Source organism: Peromyscus maniculatus, chromosome 19 (genome assembly GCF_049852395.1).
Source record: "Peromyscus maniculatus bairdii isolate BWxNUB_F1_BW_parent chromosome 19, HU_Pman_BW_mat_3.1, whole genome shotgun sequence".
NCBI classification, from domain to species: Eukaryota; Metazoa; Chordata; class Mammalia; order Rodentia; family Cricetidae; genus Peromyscus; species Peromyscus maniculatus.
The window spans coordinates 3,281,826-3,299,546 of NC_134870.1; the positions used below are offsets into that span (position 1 = coordinate 3,281,826).

The 17,721-nt window shown below is 47.5% G+C and overlaps 1 protein-coding gene and 1 long non-coding RNA gene across 3 annotated transcripts in view; one reads left to right on the forward strand and one right to left on the reverse strand.

Annotated features, from left to right (window-relative positions):
• The window catches only part of Ankrd29 (ankyrin repeat domain 29), a 49,906-nt gene that overhangs the window by 13,374 nt on the left and 18,811 nt on the right, over positions 1-17,721 (reverse strand). For both annotated transcript variants that reach the window (XM_076554743.1, XM_076554742.1), the window contains exons 4-6: positions 14,552-14,650; positions 11,902-12,000; positions 7,839-7,937 (exon numbers count right to left, since the gene is read on the reverse strand). In XM_076554743.1, coding sequence (XP_076410858.1) covers positions 7,839-7,937; positions 11,902-12,000; positions 14,552-14,650 — 297 coding nt within the window. The remainder of the gene's footprint in view (positions 1-7,838; positions 7,938-11,901; positions 12,001-14,551; positions 14,651-17,721) is intronic.
• LOC121823939 (uncharacterized) lies at positions 446-5,908 on the forward strand. The gene is made up of 2 exons (XR_006065587.2): positions 446-1,652; positions 4,197-5,908. It is a non-coding gene; the product is annotated as an uncharacterized LOC121823939 (long non-coding RNA).

The window sequence follows — 17,721 nt, forward strand, 5'->3', positions numbered from 1 at the left end:
CCTCCTCTGATACCTGAGTGGTAGCCTGATCTCTGAGAACCAGTTCACTTCAGAAAGAAGAGCAGGAGGAGGGAGCAGGATCCAGAATTGGGGAAATGTAACTCCTGGCGTCATCAAGGTAATCTATCCCAAGATCTGGATTACCTACCTACCCACGCAATGGGGGCTACAGAGCAAGATCATACACTGATAGATCATGAAGTTACAGCTTCTGCTGCAGTGTGCAATTTCAGTCCAAGCATACCAGCTAATGCAGCACACAGTCACTGGAGATTGCCATCCTGACAAAGGGTTAGAGGATGGACTTTTGAGTCCGGGGTTAAAGATGACAGATTGAAAGGTGGGGGTGGAGGGTGAGGGTGAGGGTGAGGGGAGTGGAATCTGCAGGTGCTGAGGGAGCATTGGTGCCCGAGTCTTGGGAGAGGTGGGGAAGGAGGAGCTGAAGGACAGAGGAGGGCTGAAAGAGCCTGCTTCGCACCTCCTTCACGCTTCTGTCTCTTGGAACTCTTCTTGGATGTGAATATTATCACAAACAAATTATAATTTGTACTAAAAGCACAAACTAAAAGTACAAACTAAAGAATAGCTTACTGTTTATAATAAAAGAACTTCCACAATTTTCATTTGATTCTCCCAGTCGAGGATTTAATTTAGTATTCACCCAATCAACAATTAACTATGAAACTCCTTCTATGTCTCAGGCAGAATACTGAAATGCGTCTCTCTTTTCAAAGGGAAGTCCAGAGAAGGAGGTAATATTAAAATTTCTGTGCAATTGCAAATGATAGTCAGTGAGCAAAATGTGCCCAGTGAACTAGGAGAGGTCCCTCTCACTGCTGTGGGGGTTGGGGTCAAGCTCCATAGATGGGGTCATAGTTGAGTTGGGTCTTGAAGGAAGGCCAGGGTTCTGTCAGGTAACAGGGCAAGCGAGCATTTACAGTGACTTGGACAGGCATGGCGTGGCAGGCGGAGTGAATAATCCCATTGCTTTGGCACATGGGTGCAGGTGGGACCCTGAGAGACAAGAGCTCCAGGCTCCATGAGTCCGTCATGATTGAGGTGAGCTGGCAAGTGTGCTTGTTCCTTGCCTGCTCTGGGTCTATTTTGTTCTTTGTGGATGTCTCCACCAGAGGGCAGCCGGGGAAGGGAGACGGGCTGCCTCGTGAATGGGCCTGTCAAAGGTTTGGCTGTTTTAGCAAAACTGCCTGTGGAAAAGTGCTGAGATATCACCACTGAAAACAATCATCACTACTGTCAGCTTATAACAATCACACCAATGCTCAGATCTATCACATTAACTGAAAAACAAAAAACAAAAAAAACCAAAACAACCGGCCAGCACTTCTGCAAACGTGTCAAGCCTGTAGAGACCTACTGGTGAGCAGGACATGTAAAGGCGGAGAGCATGAAGATGGACAGGTGCTTAGAAAACGCTTACTGGATCCGAGTGCTGTTTACCATGAACGGCATAAAGCCTTGACTTGTACTTCTGGTTCCTTAAGCTCTTCCACTTGATTTCTTTTCCCAAGTCTCCAGGTGACCCTGTACAACAACTGGAGAGGAGCAGTGAGGTCCTACTGACAATACAGGACACGTGGGGTCGCCAGCGTTGATGGTCACTTCTCCAGATTTGATGTTGGAACCCAGGGCTTGTGAGTCAGAGCACAATGTCAAGTCCGACTATTATCTAGTTGAGTAGTAGATTACTCTTCACACCATCATTTCTGCGAAATAGTGTGTGCCTTCCTCTTCTTTTATTTTTACTTTTTTTTAAAGACAAGGTCTCTAATTATGTAGTCCTGGCTGTCCTGGAACTCCAAACCAGGCTGCCCTTGAACTCAGAGAGATTCACTTGCTTCTGCCTCTTGAGTGCTGGGATTAAAGACATGCACCACCATACCATGCCTTCTTTTTCATCATAAAAATGATGGAATACAAATCAATTCCTTTCTCTTTTCTGAGGTTTTAGAGTGAATTGGAATGGGCAAAAAAGATTTAAAAACTTTTAAATACTTTTAGATACTTCTGAACATAAAATAGTTAAAAAATATATTAAGCAGAACAAATTACTGTGACATAAAAGTTATACACTCCACAGCTCTCTGTCTCTGTCTCTGTCTCTGTCTCTCCCTCTCTTTCGTGTGTGTGTGTGTGTGTGTGTGTGTGTGTGTGTGTGTATGCTCATAGCATGAGGGTGCACACGCATGTGTGTGTATGTGCACACGGAGGCCAGGGGCTGGTGTCAGGTGTCTTCCTTGGTCGCTCTCCACCTTAGCCCCTCACTGAACTCATTGGTTTGCACAGGCTGGCTGGTCAGTGGATCCCATGAATCTGCCTCCCCGCCCTCTCGGCGTGGAGTCATAGAAGAGCACAGCTCCACCTGGTTTGTGTATGTGTTTGGGTTCTATCTCAGGACTTCACGCTCACGTGGCTGCACTTTACTGACTCAACCATTTCTACAGCACCCAAACCACTTTAAAAAGAAAAAGAAAGATTCGCAGGTAGTAGCTGGCAGTTAGTATTGGGTTCACACCAAGTGAAAGGAGATTTAGATTTACTTTGTAGGTCAGTGAAAGAGGATTAATAGATGACGGGCACATGGGGACTGGAGGCCAAGGAAAGAACAGGAAACATGAAGGCTGAATAAGACTAACAACCCAATAAATAGCAACATCTGAAGTTGTTCAACACTGGCTGATAATTCCAGAAAGAGCTCAAGTACCAAATGGATGGTTAATAGGGTGACTTTGGCATTTCCTATCACATCTGTTGCTATTTCCAGGCTATATCTATTTTACAGATAGAGGATCTATAATACCACTCACGTTAGAAACTTATCTTCTATAATCTTATCTAGGTTTCTAAAATCTACTTGGAAAAAGAAACCAACCCATCAATTCCACAGGAACACATACATGAAATGCTATATGCTCTCTGCTTCTATGGCCTTCTAGTCCCCAGGCACGGGCTGCTTTCATCTGTCAGTTTCAGGCCTGATAGTCTCTGGGATCAATTCTATTGATAGTTGGGGTTTCTCAAGATACAAGGAACTTTACCAGTAGTGATGAGGGCCAGTAGCAAGACAACTTTGCTACCAGAGTTAGTCCAACCCAGAGCCACTGCAGTAAGAATTTTACTGGGAATATTTTATATCATTTTCATAGCAATTCTAGAGCGAAGTTACCATTACTATCTTGGGTTTATAGATGAAACGATCAAGGTCCAGGGAAAGGAAACCACTTGCTCAAGGTCATGGAAAACTGGACTGTGTTTCATTTCCTACTCATGCATGTCCTTAGGACTGTCAGCTTCTCCCCACCTGGAGACCCGTGCTGGCTCCAACAGCTGACTACCAGCTTTCTAGAGCGTCTGTGTTGCCCGTGAGCATGGGGCTGTACATCCAGATTCCTCTAGTTTCCAATCATGGATCATCCTGTGCCATCATACCGCCCTGGTGTTTGCCCAAGTCACAGTATCTTTTGGTGGCCAATAGGCCTTTTCCAAATGCCTATACCATGTGCAGAGGCTGAAGACAGCCAGTGCCCCCGACAAGCGTTCTGGGGTGGTCTGGTTCAGTATCCACATGCTTGGAATCCGATAGCAATCTGGAAGCTCTTGTTTCTCCCATTTCCCATGTGCCTTCAAACTTGTAACCCAAGAGAATAGTCACCTTCTGGGTCCCTGCAATTCTCTGTCCAGCCAGAGGCTTTTGTTAGAACAGTGGTTTTCGACTTTCCTAATGCTGCGACCTTTCAATACTGTCCTCATGTTGTGGTGACCCCCAACCATTGAATTATTTTCACTGCTACTTCATAACTATAATTGCTACTGTTATGAATCACAATGGAAATATCTGTGTTTTCCAATGGTCTTAGGTGACCCGTGTGAAAGGGTCATTGGACCCCAAAGGGATCACGACCCACAGGTTGAGAACCGCTGTGATAGAGAATGCACTCATTAGATGGTCTTTCCATCAGACCTCACAGAACACTGACACGCAGAGGAGGAGGAGGATAGTGATGACGGGCCAGCCTGCTGCTGGGTAAACAAGACCAGGCGAGGCCACTCTAGAAAATGTTGCTCTAGTAATGTGGGTGGGTTGAGCTGGGAAAAGTGTGTGTCAGGGCATGTGGTTAGGAGAACAGTGGGTTAAGTAGACATCTTCACTGTGATCAAAAAGCTTTGCCTCCTGGCAGGTTCTCCTTTCAAAGGACACATGGAAGAAACCAACCTGAGTTTCCTGAGTGACAGTGGGATTCAGTGATCCCCGGGACTCCCGACCTATGAAGTAGGACAATATGGAAGGTTCCCGAGCTGCGCACCACACAGCATCATGTTCTGTGATCATGCTTCCTCAACACAAACCACCGAAGAAGTCTCTGCTTAATTCTCAGGGATCTCCCGAAGCTCATGTCAAAAGTCAGCTGGGTAGCTTTAGAGTGGCTTCATTAGCGTCTTGTCACAGTTGCTAATGGCAGGACTCTGCTGATTGGTGTGCGCGTGTGTGTGTGTGTGGGGGGTGCGCACACGCGTGCATGTGTGTGACAAGTGTGATAATCTGAGTTTGACCTTCAGCACCACATAAGCTGGGTGTGGTGGCATGTGCTTCTGAGCCTAGGGCTGGGGAGAGAAGGGGAGGGAACCCCTGGGACTCACTGAACAGATAATCTAATTGAAAGTGCCAGGTTCCAGGGAGACACTGTCTCAAAACAGTCTCTCCTAGGAGGGACACTGAGACTGACCTCTGGCTTCTACACAGATGTGCTGCACCTGCACACATGCACACGTGTGTGCACACATACATACGCACATCAAGTTTTTCTAAAAAATATTAAGAATTGGGAAATCAGGCACACATCCTTGTCCTTACTTTATACATTCAAGAATTTTCTGATGAAGATTTAATGAGCCAGCGGGGATTTCCGAAGAAAACACCAGCTCCAGACCCTGCCTGGAATGTTCTATCCTGTGCGAGCCATTTTAGTGAGAACACTAAACCACACTTTTCTTAAACCTCTAAATATCTTGTACCCAAGCAGCCACGCTTGTACGATGTTCATCATGCTAATGATGTTCGTTTTCTTAGACAGAATGGAGTCAGCAGAGGTTCTCCTGTCAGAGAAGGCAGGACACGGAATCATTGACCTAGATAGCTACATCTCTAACTGGAGGACTGCAGGCGCCTGGGAGGCGGTGGACCCAGTTACTGTGTGAGAGCACTGTGGAGTGAGCGTGTGCAGCAGAAGGAAACATTCCACCGCTCCCCCACCCCAAGCAATTCTTATTTTTACAACACACTTTTCCTGAATAACAATCTTTCCAGACCTGGACTCCTACAGTCACCCAGCCCTTTGTTAGAAACAGTCTTTGGAAGGGTGTGTCCCTTGCTCTGTAACCGCAGGGCAGGCCCTCGTCCTCACGGGCTAGGGTACCCGCTGACCAGTGAACCTCACGCTGGAGGAATGCAAACAGCGGGATGTGTTGTGGCCACTGCTGCCATGCCGGGTTACTTTTTAACCTGCTGGCTTCGGTGATAACAAGTGACTCAGCTCAGGTTCAAGTGCACACGCACCCATGCAGTCTTTGAAACATCAACTCATGCCAACTTGGGTATCATTTTCTAAGCAAACATGGCTGTAGGAATAAGAATAATGAAATACATTTTACACACAGGCTTGCTGAAGTGACAAATTACTTTGCAAAGATATAATGAAAGAAACTTGGCACTCTCAACAACCTCTGGCATCCAAGTTCACAGGGTACCTGTGGTCACAATGACCTCCAAATCAAATCCATGCCACCTAGAGCCCACCACCTCCTCCCATCAGTTAGGACAGAAGGAAGCTTTTGAGTCAAAATAAGACTGGTTAACAAAATATTAAACTCCAAATTCCAAATGAGAACTTTAGCAGGCCTGATGTGCAATTTTTTTCTTCTTCTTTGTGTATGTATGTGTTCATGAATGTATATTGGTGTGTGTGTGTGTGTGTGTGTGTGTGTGCGCGCGCGCGCGCGCGCGCGCGCGCACGCGCATTACATGCACATATGTGTCTGTTTATGTGGAGACCAGAAGTTGCCCACGGGTATAGCTCTTTAGGAGTGGTTGACCTTGTTTTTTGAGACAGGGTCTGTCCCTGGCCTGTGGCTCACCTATTAGAAATTGCCTGTCTGTTTCAGCTTTTCCAGTGCTGGGATTAACAAATGCGTGTCATCGGGTTTGGCATTTTTACAGGGTTCTAGTCATGCTTGTCTTACTGACAGCCATCTCTTCATCACCAATGTGCAAATTTTCCTAAACTGCTTTCTTCCCAAGAGCACTTCTAAGGTCATCAAAGCTAAGCACATCTTTAAAAGCTTGAAACATGTAATTTCACATTTCTAGATTTACCTGGTCTATGGTAACTGCTCTGGGGATACTGACCGAAGGTTGATAAAACCATTATCAAAGCTCTGGGAGCTTGAAGGGCTTGTCAGGCACATCCTGCCAAGCCTCCTGGTCCAGGTGAAGGCCCAGAGGCCTTGATTTGCTTGTCAGACTCACACAGCTGGCCCATAAGATGGCTTGGTGGGCAAAAGTGCTTGTGGCAGAGCCTGATGCTCTGAATCCAATGCCTACAGTCCAAGGTGGAAGGGGACAGCAGACTCCCAAAGCTGTGCTTTGATTTCCACATGCATTCTGTAACACACACACACACACACACACACACACACACACACACACACACACGTGTGCGCACACACACACACACACACACACACACGCACACAAATAATACATTTAATTTAATTTAAAATCTCCCTCGAGCTAAGCAGGCACAGTGGTGCACGCCTGTAATCCCAGCACTAAAGAGGCTGAATCATGAGTATTGGGGGGCAACAAAGTGAGACCCTGTCTCAAAAACAAAACCCACCCCCAGGAGCCAAACCACAGATGTTGGCAGAGCTGGTCTAGAAGTCTAGATTGTTGACAGCAAACCTACTATACCCAGACTCTTCTCATTCATTATGCACTCAGGCAACTGAAGGCCCAAGAAGTCTACAGCCAGGAACACAGACCGTCGAGAGGGTCCCCAGAGCTATGTGATATGCAGAGACCCAGGCATTCCCATGCCACATCAATTCTAGTCGTTTAAGAAATCAGTTTGACTTTTCTAAACAAACAAAACCTTCCCAGCAATGTTTCCTTAACCTCAGACGCAATGAATTAAACAGAGCACGTTGGTTCCTACAAAATGGAGAGCTGTACCACCTTACATTTATCGTATATAAAATGGCTCCAGTGTTATCTTGCATTCCAGAGCTTTAAGTATCAGCTAATTGATTTGCCAGATGTTAGCAAAGGACAGATGTCAGGTACTGGTAAATGAAGTCTCAATGGCAGTATGCATGCGAGCAATGAAGGCACAGGGCCTACCCATGATTTCAATGTCAAGGGCTTCTCTTGGTTTGTTGGAAAGTGTTGGGCAGGAGATACAGCAGCGTATCAGGAGAGGCCAGGCAAGGACTTGCCTCTGTTTACCTATGGCTCAGGTCAGCCGACACACTTTACTTCAGCACAGTCATAATTTATTTGAACAGGAGGTGGCAGAGTGTGTACTTGACCTCAGACATTAAACACTCAAGTTTTCAAAGTTCTGAATTGTAATGTCAGCTTCAGTTCAGAGGCATCCTGCTGAGCTCAAAGCACAGAACAGGAGCCATCTTAATCAAAGACTAACGTCTCATCACAGAGGCAGGGGCTGAGGGATGTCTACGGTGCCTGCGCATGCCAGGCTTACGCTGCTTCAGACCCCTGGCACTCCTGCTGCATGCTCCACGGACTTTGGCAATGACATTACCTGCCTTGGCTGGTTGACTTTTGCTCCTGAAGACAGCAGTAGTCGAATAACATCCAAGTAACCACCTTGGGCAGCGAGGAAGAGGGCAGTGGCCCCATCCTGAGAGAGAAAAGTGTTCAGATTCAGGCTTCATATTTATTTTCAAAGAAAAGTAAAGGTACATATACTTAATTAAAGCACATTCTCTTTTCTGTTTCTATTCTTTTTGCCAATCAATAGCTATGAGCTATTAGGTAAATAAATGGTACATATGTGCACACACACACACACACACACACACACACACACACACACACACACACACACGGAGGCCAGGGGACAACCTCCAGCATCATTCCTCAGGAAGGCACTGTCCACTTTGTTGAGATCTCTCACTGACCTGGGGCTCACACCAGGCTGCCTGGCCAGTGACCCTGAGGGCTCTCCCTGTCACTGCCCTCAGGTGCTGGGATTGCGAGCATAAACCGCCACACCCAGCTTTTTAAGACATATTTTTATTTTATTCATGTGTATTAATGTTTTGTATGCTCATATATATGTGTGCATGCATGCCAGGTGCCCTGAGAGGCCAGATGTGGGCTTTGAAAAGACCCCCTAGAACTGGAGTTACAGACGGCTGTGAGCCACTATGTGGAACGAAACTTGGGTCCTTTTCAAGAGCAGCACACGCTTTTAACTGCTGAGCATCTCTCCAGCAGACCCAGCTTTTTGTTTTTTTAATGTGAGTTCTGGGAATGAAATTCAGGTCTTCACATCAGGAAGAAAGCACCTTACTAACTCCCTATCTCCCCAGAACCCACTTTCTGTGGCTTTCTGAACTGGAGTTAGTGTCTTTCCCTCGGCCTCCCCACGGCCCTCAATGTGCAGTTTCCCTAAGTATGGAAGGGCGTGGCGGTTCAGTGCCAGAGCACTGGGCTGGCACTAGCACAGATGGTGACTTCAGAAAACCTGCCTTAGAAAGACCCCCCGCCTGGCTGCCCCCTGCCAGCCCAGTGCACGCCAGCAACACCTGTAAACACAAGGCGATTTGCACCAAGCCCAGAGTGACAGCCCCAGTCTCCGTGAGCTTTTCTCTGTGTGTGGGGGCAACTTCTCCTTTTCTTTCTCAGAATCATGTCTTCCTGATTTAAGCAAATTCATGGGTTGTGTTTGTCCAGATCCTCAGGTCAGAGTGTGTGCATGTGGGGCCAACGCTGTTGTTTCTGCTCCATGGTAGAAAACCTGGACATTGCCTTGTGGAGTCAGCACCCAGGTAATCCCCTTGTGCTGGAAGTGCTAATGGCCAGCTGGAACCCCAGACACCTTTCTCGGCACAAACCCAACCAGGCGCGTCACCTGGATGGGGCTGGATTTCCACTGGGTGTCTGCTGAGGTGCTAGATTACCCCCGAAGCAATCATTAAAAACAAACCAGCCCGTACAGATTTCTAGGCAGATGTTTGGTTACAGCTGCAAATTTCAGCTGCTCTGTGGTGTATTGGCACAGAACGTCCCCACGCCCTTAGCTGCGGCTGACTCCGGTCTTTTCTGAGACAGACTCCCCACACACAGGGTCTCTTGCTGTGCATCACGGCATTAGTTCCACTTGTTTTCAGAGATCTTTGACGTGTACCCCACCCCCATCATTTTTTATTTTATTTTTCGATACAGGCGTTTTTTATTTTATTTTTTGATACAGGCCTCACTCTGCAGCCCTGGCTGGATTGGAACTCACTATGTGAACCGGGCTGTCCTTGAATTCACTGAGTTCCACCTGCCTCTGCCTCCCCTAGTACTGGGATCAAAGGTGTGTGCCACCACACCCAGGTCAATTGTTTTTAATAGAAATATTTGGACCAACTTTACTAAAAGTAAAAATGAATTTACAGCACATGAAATTTCTTAATTCACCTTATAACAGAGAGGAATTTACTATGAATAAGGGCTCAGCTGAAGTCTATATTTCCAAGAGCCTTCTGGAAGGATATTGTCTAATGAGTATAAATTTTACACCCACCCTCAATTCGGACTGCTAACTCTGGGTCATGTTGTGAAAATAAGAATTGCCTTTCCATTTCCAAAGTTTCTATACAGCCCCCCACTAGAGTAACCTAGACTCTCAGCTGTTCTTTACTTACATCCACCCATAGAGAGGTATCCAAAGCTTTAGATGTACACTCATTTTTCCTTTTTTTTTTTTGGTGTGTGGTATATGTATGTGTATGTGTTTAAGTGTGTGCGCATGCGTGCGTGTGTGCATGCATGCATGTGCACTCAAGTGTATAGGTTAAAGGTCAATAGTAGGAGTCCTCAGTTGCTGTCCACCTTATTTTTGGAGAAAGGGTCTCATTGTACCCACAGCTCACCCCGTTTGGCTCGGCTGGCTGGCCAGCAAGCCCCACCCCTCCTGCCCCCTCTTCTCAGCGCTGGGATCACAAGTGCGCAGCACAGAGCCCAGCGTTGTGTGTAGGCGCTGGGGACCAAGCGCAGGTTGTCCGGTCTGCGCAGCACACCCCCAGCCCTCTCCCCAGCCCTGCCTGTGTTACACGTCAGAACCTCCTCAGGCCACCGCTGTGGCCGGCCACAGAGGCTGGCTCTGCTGGTCTGCGGGGGTGGCCGGGACTGGCGGTTTGCAACGCTCCACAGGTGCGTCTCATGGGCAGCCAGGCTGAGAAGCTCTTTGTTGGAGTTATCAAGGATCTCGGGCCCCAAGCCTTACAAACTCTGAAGCGCCAGAGGGCAAGGGGAGCTGCTGTGGACTTCAAAGAGTTAACAAGGGAAGCTCTGGATCTTCAAATGGAAACCCGCACACCCACACAGCCCATTATGCGGCTATGGAAACCTAGCGCCTATGGCGTAAGGGTTCCGTGTACTTGAGGAATACCTAAACACAGTTCCTGGATAATTGGAAGCAGGACTCTCTCCCTGCCCCTGAGACTCCGTCAAGTCACCTCATCTTTCCGTATTTTATTTTTCCTACAAAACCAGATTAATAACAGTTGTCATAGAGCCTACGGAATCACAGTGACAATTAAAAAGGCCCCTGGGCTACGTACTAATTGCCAATTAGCTGCAAACGGACTCACAGAGGCAGCAGATCCCCTCACAGCCCTACCTTGTGCACCCATCTCCAAGGTTTTCACCTCTCATTTCTCTTGGAACAACCTGGTTTCTCTCCCTGATGCCTTTGCCCTAGTGTCTTTACAACGGGAGGCTGCAGTCCATGCACTGGACCACATGGCTTGTCATGGCCGGAGTAAATATGTGTATCCCAGGACTCTGGGGCAGCTGAACTGCATGAGTGAAACGTGCCAGATGTCCCGCAGATTTAAAAGGGACATGGTTTCCATGACAGGGAAAGCTCATCTCGTTAGCTGATTTTCCCTTGATGTCTCAGATGAAAATCCCACTGTGCAGGGCTAAGGGATGGCTCAGTGGTTAAGGGCACATACTGCTCTCCTCAGGACCTGAGTTCGTTAGTATTCTGACCCGCCCCTTGGAGCCCCGCCCAGCGTCCTGACGTCATCTTACAGGTTAAAGCCCCCTTAAGAGAAGAAAACCTCTCCCCTCTCTCTCCCACCTCTTGCCCTCTCTCTTTCTCTCTCTCCTTTCTCCTTCCCTCCATTCCCTCTACCCTCACCCCAAAATAAACTTGCCACGTGAACGAAGCGTCTGCTGTGTGAGTAACTTGCTGTGTCTGCCGCGCCTGTGTGGCATGTCTCACCCGCCGCTGTGCACCTCGGCCCAACCCGCCAAGGCCTCCAGGGGCCGCCTTATCATTACACAATTCCCAGCACCCGCATCTGGTGGCTTACAACCGCCTGTAAACCCAGCTCCAGCAGATGTGACACCTCGGACCTCTGCGGGCACTTGCATTCATGTGCACACACACACACACACACACACACACACACACACACACACACGCACACACACGCACACACACCTGTACACATAATTAAAATAATAAAAATAAATATTCAAAAAAAGGGAAAACCCCACGGTGCACTAAAAATCACTCTAAGTTGGCAGTTCTGCCGTTGGGATTTAGACTGGATGTTAGATGTGGTCAGGGTGACACTCACATACAGTTGGTCATGGATGTTGGCTCCGTGCTTCAGCAAGGTCTCCACCACTGGCATGTGCCCATACTGACTGGCAGCCAACAGGGCAGTGCCCCCGTCCTGTGGGAGGAAAGGACACTGCGTTGTATCTGGTGCAACGTGTATTTCACCAGGCATACCCTTCACAACTGGAGGAAAATGTCCCGAGATAATAAGCTCAGTTCCCTCCTGTCATCTCCACCTGGTCTTTATTTTGTAAAGACTTTTTTATTTTTTATTTGTATGTATGTGCACGTCTGTGTGTCTGTGTGAGTGGATGCCCTGTGTATGTGGGGGGTTCCCACAGAGGTCAGGAGAGAGTGTTGGATTCCCTGAAGTGGAGTTACGGAAGACTGAGCATGGCTGCTGGACACTGAACTCTGGTCCTCTGGAAGAGCATCAAGTACTCTCAATCACGGGGCCATTTCCCCAGCCTCTCAGTTTTCTTTGCAGTCACGAAAGCTTTCACCGTAAGGACCTGCGCATGGTGTACCCTTGCATAACCTGCCAGGGACACGATGCAGTTGTCTCGCCAAGTTATTATCATTGCAAAGTATCTTGTACCAAGGGAGGAGTCACAGATCTGCCTCTCAGTGTGCGGAGTGCAGCACACTTCCAGGTACTGTCAGGTCCTCCCGGAGTCACCAGAAAGGCCTTCCACAGCTGCTGTCCAGAGGCCCCTTTGGCAAGCTTTGGCTTCTCCTTGTGGTACTATCTGGTTATAAGCCACTGAGTTTAAGATGTGTTCATGGGACAAGATAGGCCTCCGTTAAAAGAGCAGATGATGACAGCATGGTCCACGTCCTTTGAACCTGTGCCAGTTTGTCTGGGTCTCTTCTACAGCATGGGCCCTGACACCAGCAGAGTGCTGTAGAGTACCCGTGCTCTAATGTGGAGCAGGGCACCTCTCTGTTCCACCAACTCCACTTTCATCTCTGCAGCTGAAATTAGAACGAGCACTTACGCCAACCACATCTCACTACTGGCTCACCGAGTCTGTGGTCGAGGAACCACTAATGGCTTTTTCCTCACGTGCCTCTGGTAAGGGAGCAGCTTCCCCCCTCAGAGGGCTGCTCGGTTCTGTGAACTGTGATGTGGAGACTTAGGCTAATTATGAGGAATTCAATACATGTGACTTCACTAAAAATACTAATTATAAATATGATAGTGCAGTTCCTAAATTTGGGCATAGGATTTTAAAAAAAATTTTATTCAAAGCAAATTCTACGCTCAGAGGTTCTGATTCATAAGGTCTTGGGTGTGGCCCAGAAAAGTAAGCCTTTTAACTGTGGCTGTGACAGTCAGGGGCAGGTGTGAATGCCTGCTGTAGAGGTCTTGTGTTCACAGTCAAAGTGACATTCTGGTGCATGACAGTAGCTGCAGGTGGCATCACGGAGGGAGGGACTGTCTGTTAAGGAATAGGGCTGAACTGGCCTTGAAGGGTGGGGAATGGAGGGGAGAGAGGTGGAAGGCTGAGGCTGCTAGCAGGATCGGGGACATGACGTCACTGCTTAGCAGCAGCAATGACTATCGCTCTTTGGGAGCTCTCTCTCCTGTCAACTTCCTGCCCTCTCTTCCTGATGAGGTAAGAGAATAGTAAGATACAGTGGCGCTGACAGAGGACCGATCTCTTTTATTAAAAGAATTTTCAGGCTACAAATTGCATGCAGTTAGTAACAAAGAGGGTGATTATTAAAACCAAGTCAGTTTTGATGACAGGTTCAAACTGAAACTCACAACCTCCTGACACTTACTTCTGCCCATGGAAAGCTCTTAAAACACCTGCAGTTGACCTCATGGAATCATGGAATTGCTCATCCTGGGCTCTGCGTTCTATGGATCTGTGGGAGCACAAATTGGCTTCTGCATAAAGACTTTAAGCCAACATTAGCTTGGTAAGCAAGAAGATGCCTGGAGCAGACATGTGGTCGTGCACGATCATTCTGACTTAGTTCTAGGGTTGAGATTTGGGTTCAGTGAACTTGCTACTTTAGTGGTAACGTGTGTGAGTGAGCGCACACGTGCTTGTGTGCATGCATGTGCACATGTGCACCCATGTGTTGCATGTGTAGGCCAGAGGTTGATATCAGGGTAGCTTCCTCAATTGCTGTTCCATTTTGTGATTTTGAGACGGTGTTTGTTACTGAACCTGGAGCCTATCGTTTTGTCTACACTGGTTGCCTTCAGGCTCCTCGTGTCTCTCTTGCCCATCACCATCAGGGCTGAAGTTATAGATGCATGCCACAGTGCCTGGCTCTACAGGACCAAGTCGTACTTCCAATAGCTCCTACTACTGTATTGGAACTAATATAGAAATAGAATAAAACACAGAACTAGGGACTGTTAGAGAGACACCTGGTGATATAGCTTAGTTTCCCTGAACAGAAAATAAATGATGTAAGAAAGAGTAAAAGTAATTCTCCATGAGATTTTCCAAGTGTAAAACTTAGAAGGAATCCCAAAGACTGGCTGACCCTGAACCACTTGTAACCTCCTGAAACCCACTTCCTTTGGTTACAGAATCTTCCAGCAAGAGCAGCACATATTTGTGCCGCAGATAAGGAGAAAATGGATGCGGGGATGTGGAATGTCTTCAGCAGGGTGTGAAAAATCAAGACCTGAATTCTCTTACTTTGGTCCGATGTTCAGTGGATGCTCCAAATCCGAAGAGAAATCTCACGACGTCATTGTGGCCTTGCTGGGCTGCAAAGAACAGGGCAGTTGTACCTGACTGGGAGAGAGAGGGGACGGCTTTAAAGAGACATTAACCAAGTTAGTTTGCAAATAAAACAGAGCAGAATCTTTGCACAGACTTCCTAACTCCAAGAGGGCCATGTTTGGCTTGTTGCGATTTTCTTTCTTTCTTTTTTACAGTTTTACTTTTTTGATGTGGGATGTTTTGTCTGTACACGTCAGTGCAGCATGTGTGTGCAGTGCCCGTGGAGGCCAGAATAGTGCCCTGGACCCTCTGAGACTGGAGTTACAGACAGTTGTGAGCTGTCACGTGGGTGCTGGGAATTGAGCCTGGGTCCTCTGGAAGAGCAGCCAGTGTCCTTATCACTGAGCCACATCTTTAGCCAGTTCTTGATGAGAGAAATATCATGAAAGGAAGACGTCGTTCTTGTACTAGAGTGGGTGGTCCTCCCCCGAAGGCCAGACTCCGTCCTGATTCCGGGATGTGCTATTACTTTATACAGTAAAGGAAGGGACTGAGGAGCTGAGAGGAGGTGCCCATTCCACATTGCCCGGACAATGATGAGTGTCCTTGTAAGTGCAAAAAGAACTGAACCCGCTCAGCTCTGTGAGCTGTTCCACGGTTTGAGGCCAGCCTGGGCTACAATAGTGTACCCTATCTCAAAAAAATTAAACCAATCCCAAACGAACGAAAACAAAACAAAACAGAAAACAGAAAGTGAGGAAGAAATCTCGTTTGCAGGAACTGCAGCGTGGAGGCAGAGGAGCAGCGCATCTGTGGACAAACGGGGGCGTCACGGGGCGTGGCCTACGACGGCAGATTGTTACTTAGTTTTAAAAGGAGGGAAATCAAGGCAGACAGCACAACAGGGTTGGAACATAAAGATTTCCCACATGGAGTAAGCCTGTTCTGCCGTGGTGTGTGAAGAACACAAAGGCATGGGGACGGATCCGGGAGATGGTGCGGCGGCGGGAGGGGGGGAGCAGCTATTGTCCGGTGGGCGCAGTGCTGGGAAAGAGCCACAGAGAAGATGCTGTGGGTACACAGCACTATGCACGTATCCATGGTGCCACAACCGCATATTCTGAAACGGCTAAGGTGAAAATGGGTAAGATGGTGAGCTTTATGGAGATGTACTACAGTAAAAATAGTGATTAAAAGAAGATGGATGAAGAGGGATGTTTGACAGGAGCGGCGACCGCAGCCACGGGGACTGGGACGCGGTAGCCACAGGCACGGGATGGTGCCACACCAGCTCTGGAGGCAGCAGAGAACGGAGACCCCCGGCGGCCTCAAGCAGGCATGTCCAATCTTGATATCGTAACTCAACACTGTCACCGTCCAAGTTCCTGCTTGGGAACTGTGTAAATGAGTCATAAATAATTCAACAAAAGCCTCCTAGTATTTTCAGTAAGTTTTGTGTTGGGCCCCACTCATGATTATCCTGGAGTGCATGTGGTCTGGAGGCCATGGGTTGGATGTCTAGAGGGGGAATGAAGCCCAGCCCACACTCTGGATTTAGATTTCTGGCCTTCAGATCTACAAGATAATTAATTCCTGTTGTTTTAAGCCACCCAGTTCATGGTGATTTGCTGTACGAGGTAACAAATATACTTGGTGTAGTGTCTGGGGAAGGGAGAATAAACTAAAACGTGGAAGAACTCTGGAGGCAGAATTGTGGTTCCACAGTTTAGTCCAAAGCAGAAAACAATCAATGTGAAGAAAAAAGAAGAAAGAAGGGGGGAAATCTAAATAATTTGCTTGTAAATTCTCTAACTGGAGGTCAGAGCAGAAGCAGGCTTAAAATATTTTTCAAAACTGGACATATTAACCACTAACAGTCTAAATTCACATTTCAGTCAACTAAAACACAGTATTTTTAGCATGTTTCCTTTGAAGTCACTTTTATAAGCCTACTCAAAGACTGGCACCCAAGTCATAGTGTCCCATGAACAAAATCATTAATAGGACAGCAGTAGCCAATGTATATCATTTCTGTGAAAATGCTCATCATGGGGACTCTCTGGGAAGAGGGGGATCAGCAGCAGGGGTGGAGGGGATGGGCGGTAATGGGAGTGAACATGATCACAATACACTGTACATGCACAAGGAATTGCAAAGAAAATAAAAGAAAAAATGTCCATCACATTCGTAGTCTGCGCTTTTGGTGAAACCAACATACTTCACTTCTCCAGCCTCCGTGAAAATCCCCTCTCTCCACAGCTCACCTGGAACCTGTGGATACTGATTCTGACTCAGGCTTGGGGGGCCGGGGAGGCATCAAGTCCAGTGGACTGCACTCATCACTCTAAAATTCATTCTTAAAGGGTAGGCCACTGAGGCAGAACATCCAATGCCTTTGCAAATTTAATCCTCTGCGTCCAGCTGTGCCCCGAGGGGAAAGGCCACCTGCCCATCCCCAGAGCCTGGCCACTTGCCATGAGTGGCTCCCCGTGGTTCCCACAGACATGAATCTGCAGCACCCATCCTTGGCTCTCTGGCAGCGAAGGGTGCTAAGTTCCAGAATATCTGTAAAGAGGTTTTGATGAAAACACTTGCTTCTGAAATAAAGTTTAGAGAGTATCTGGGATTCTTCCTGGTGTTTTCTTTATTAAGAGAAGATATTTATTTTTCAGTATTTTTTTTGATAAATAAACTAAAATGATGATCATAGCAGCTTGAGGTAATTTTTATATATAAAATCAGGCATGTATTCGGATAAAATAATCCCTAGCTAACAGGATTTAGAGTTCATTCTGAAAGTTGAATTAAGTTTTCAGTGTACATTCTTTCCTCCTGAAGCCCAGGACTCCAGGCCAATTCCTGTTGCTTTCAGTCACCACTGCTGGGTCTCTGCGGCGACTGCCCTTCAGGACCGCTGGTCTCCAGCTGGTCTAGAAAGCTCCATGGGCCTAGGAAAGCAAGACTAGGGAAGTTCTAAGGACACACTCTGCAGCTGCAGATGGACTAACAGTGGGGCATGGTTTAGGCCTGCTGCAAAAATACACTCCGAAGATCCCTCGTGGAGTCAGTGCTTCGGGGCCTTCCCCGGGTTAGTGTTTGTATTGCCTGAGGCTGCCATGGGCTCAGGAAATTAGAGGGACTAC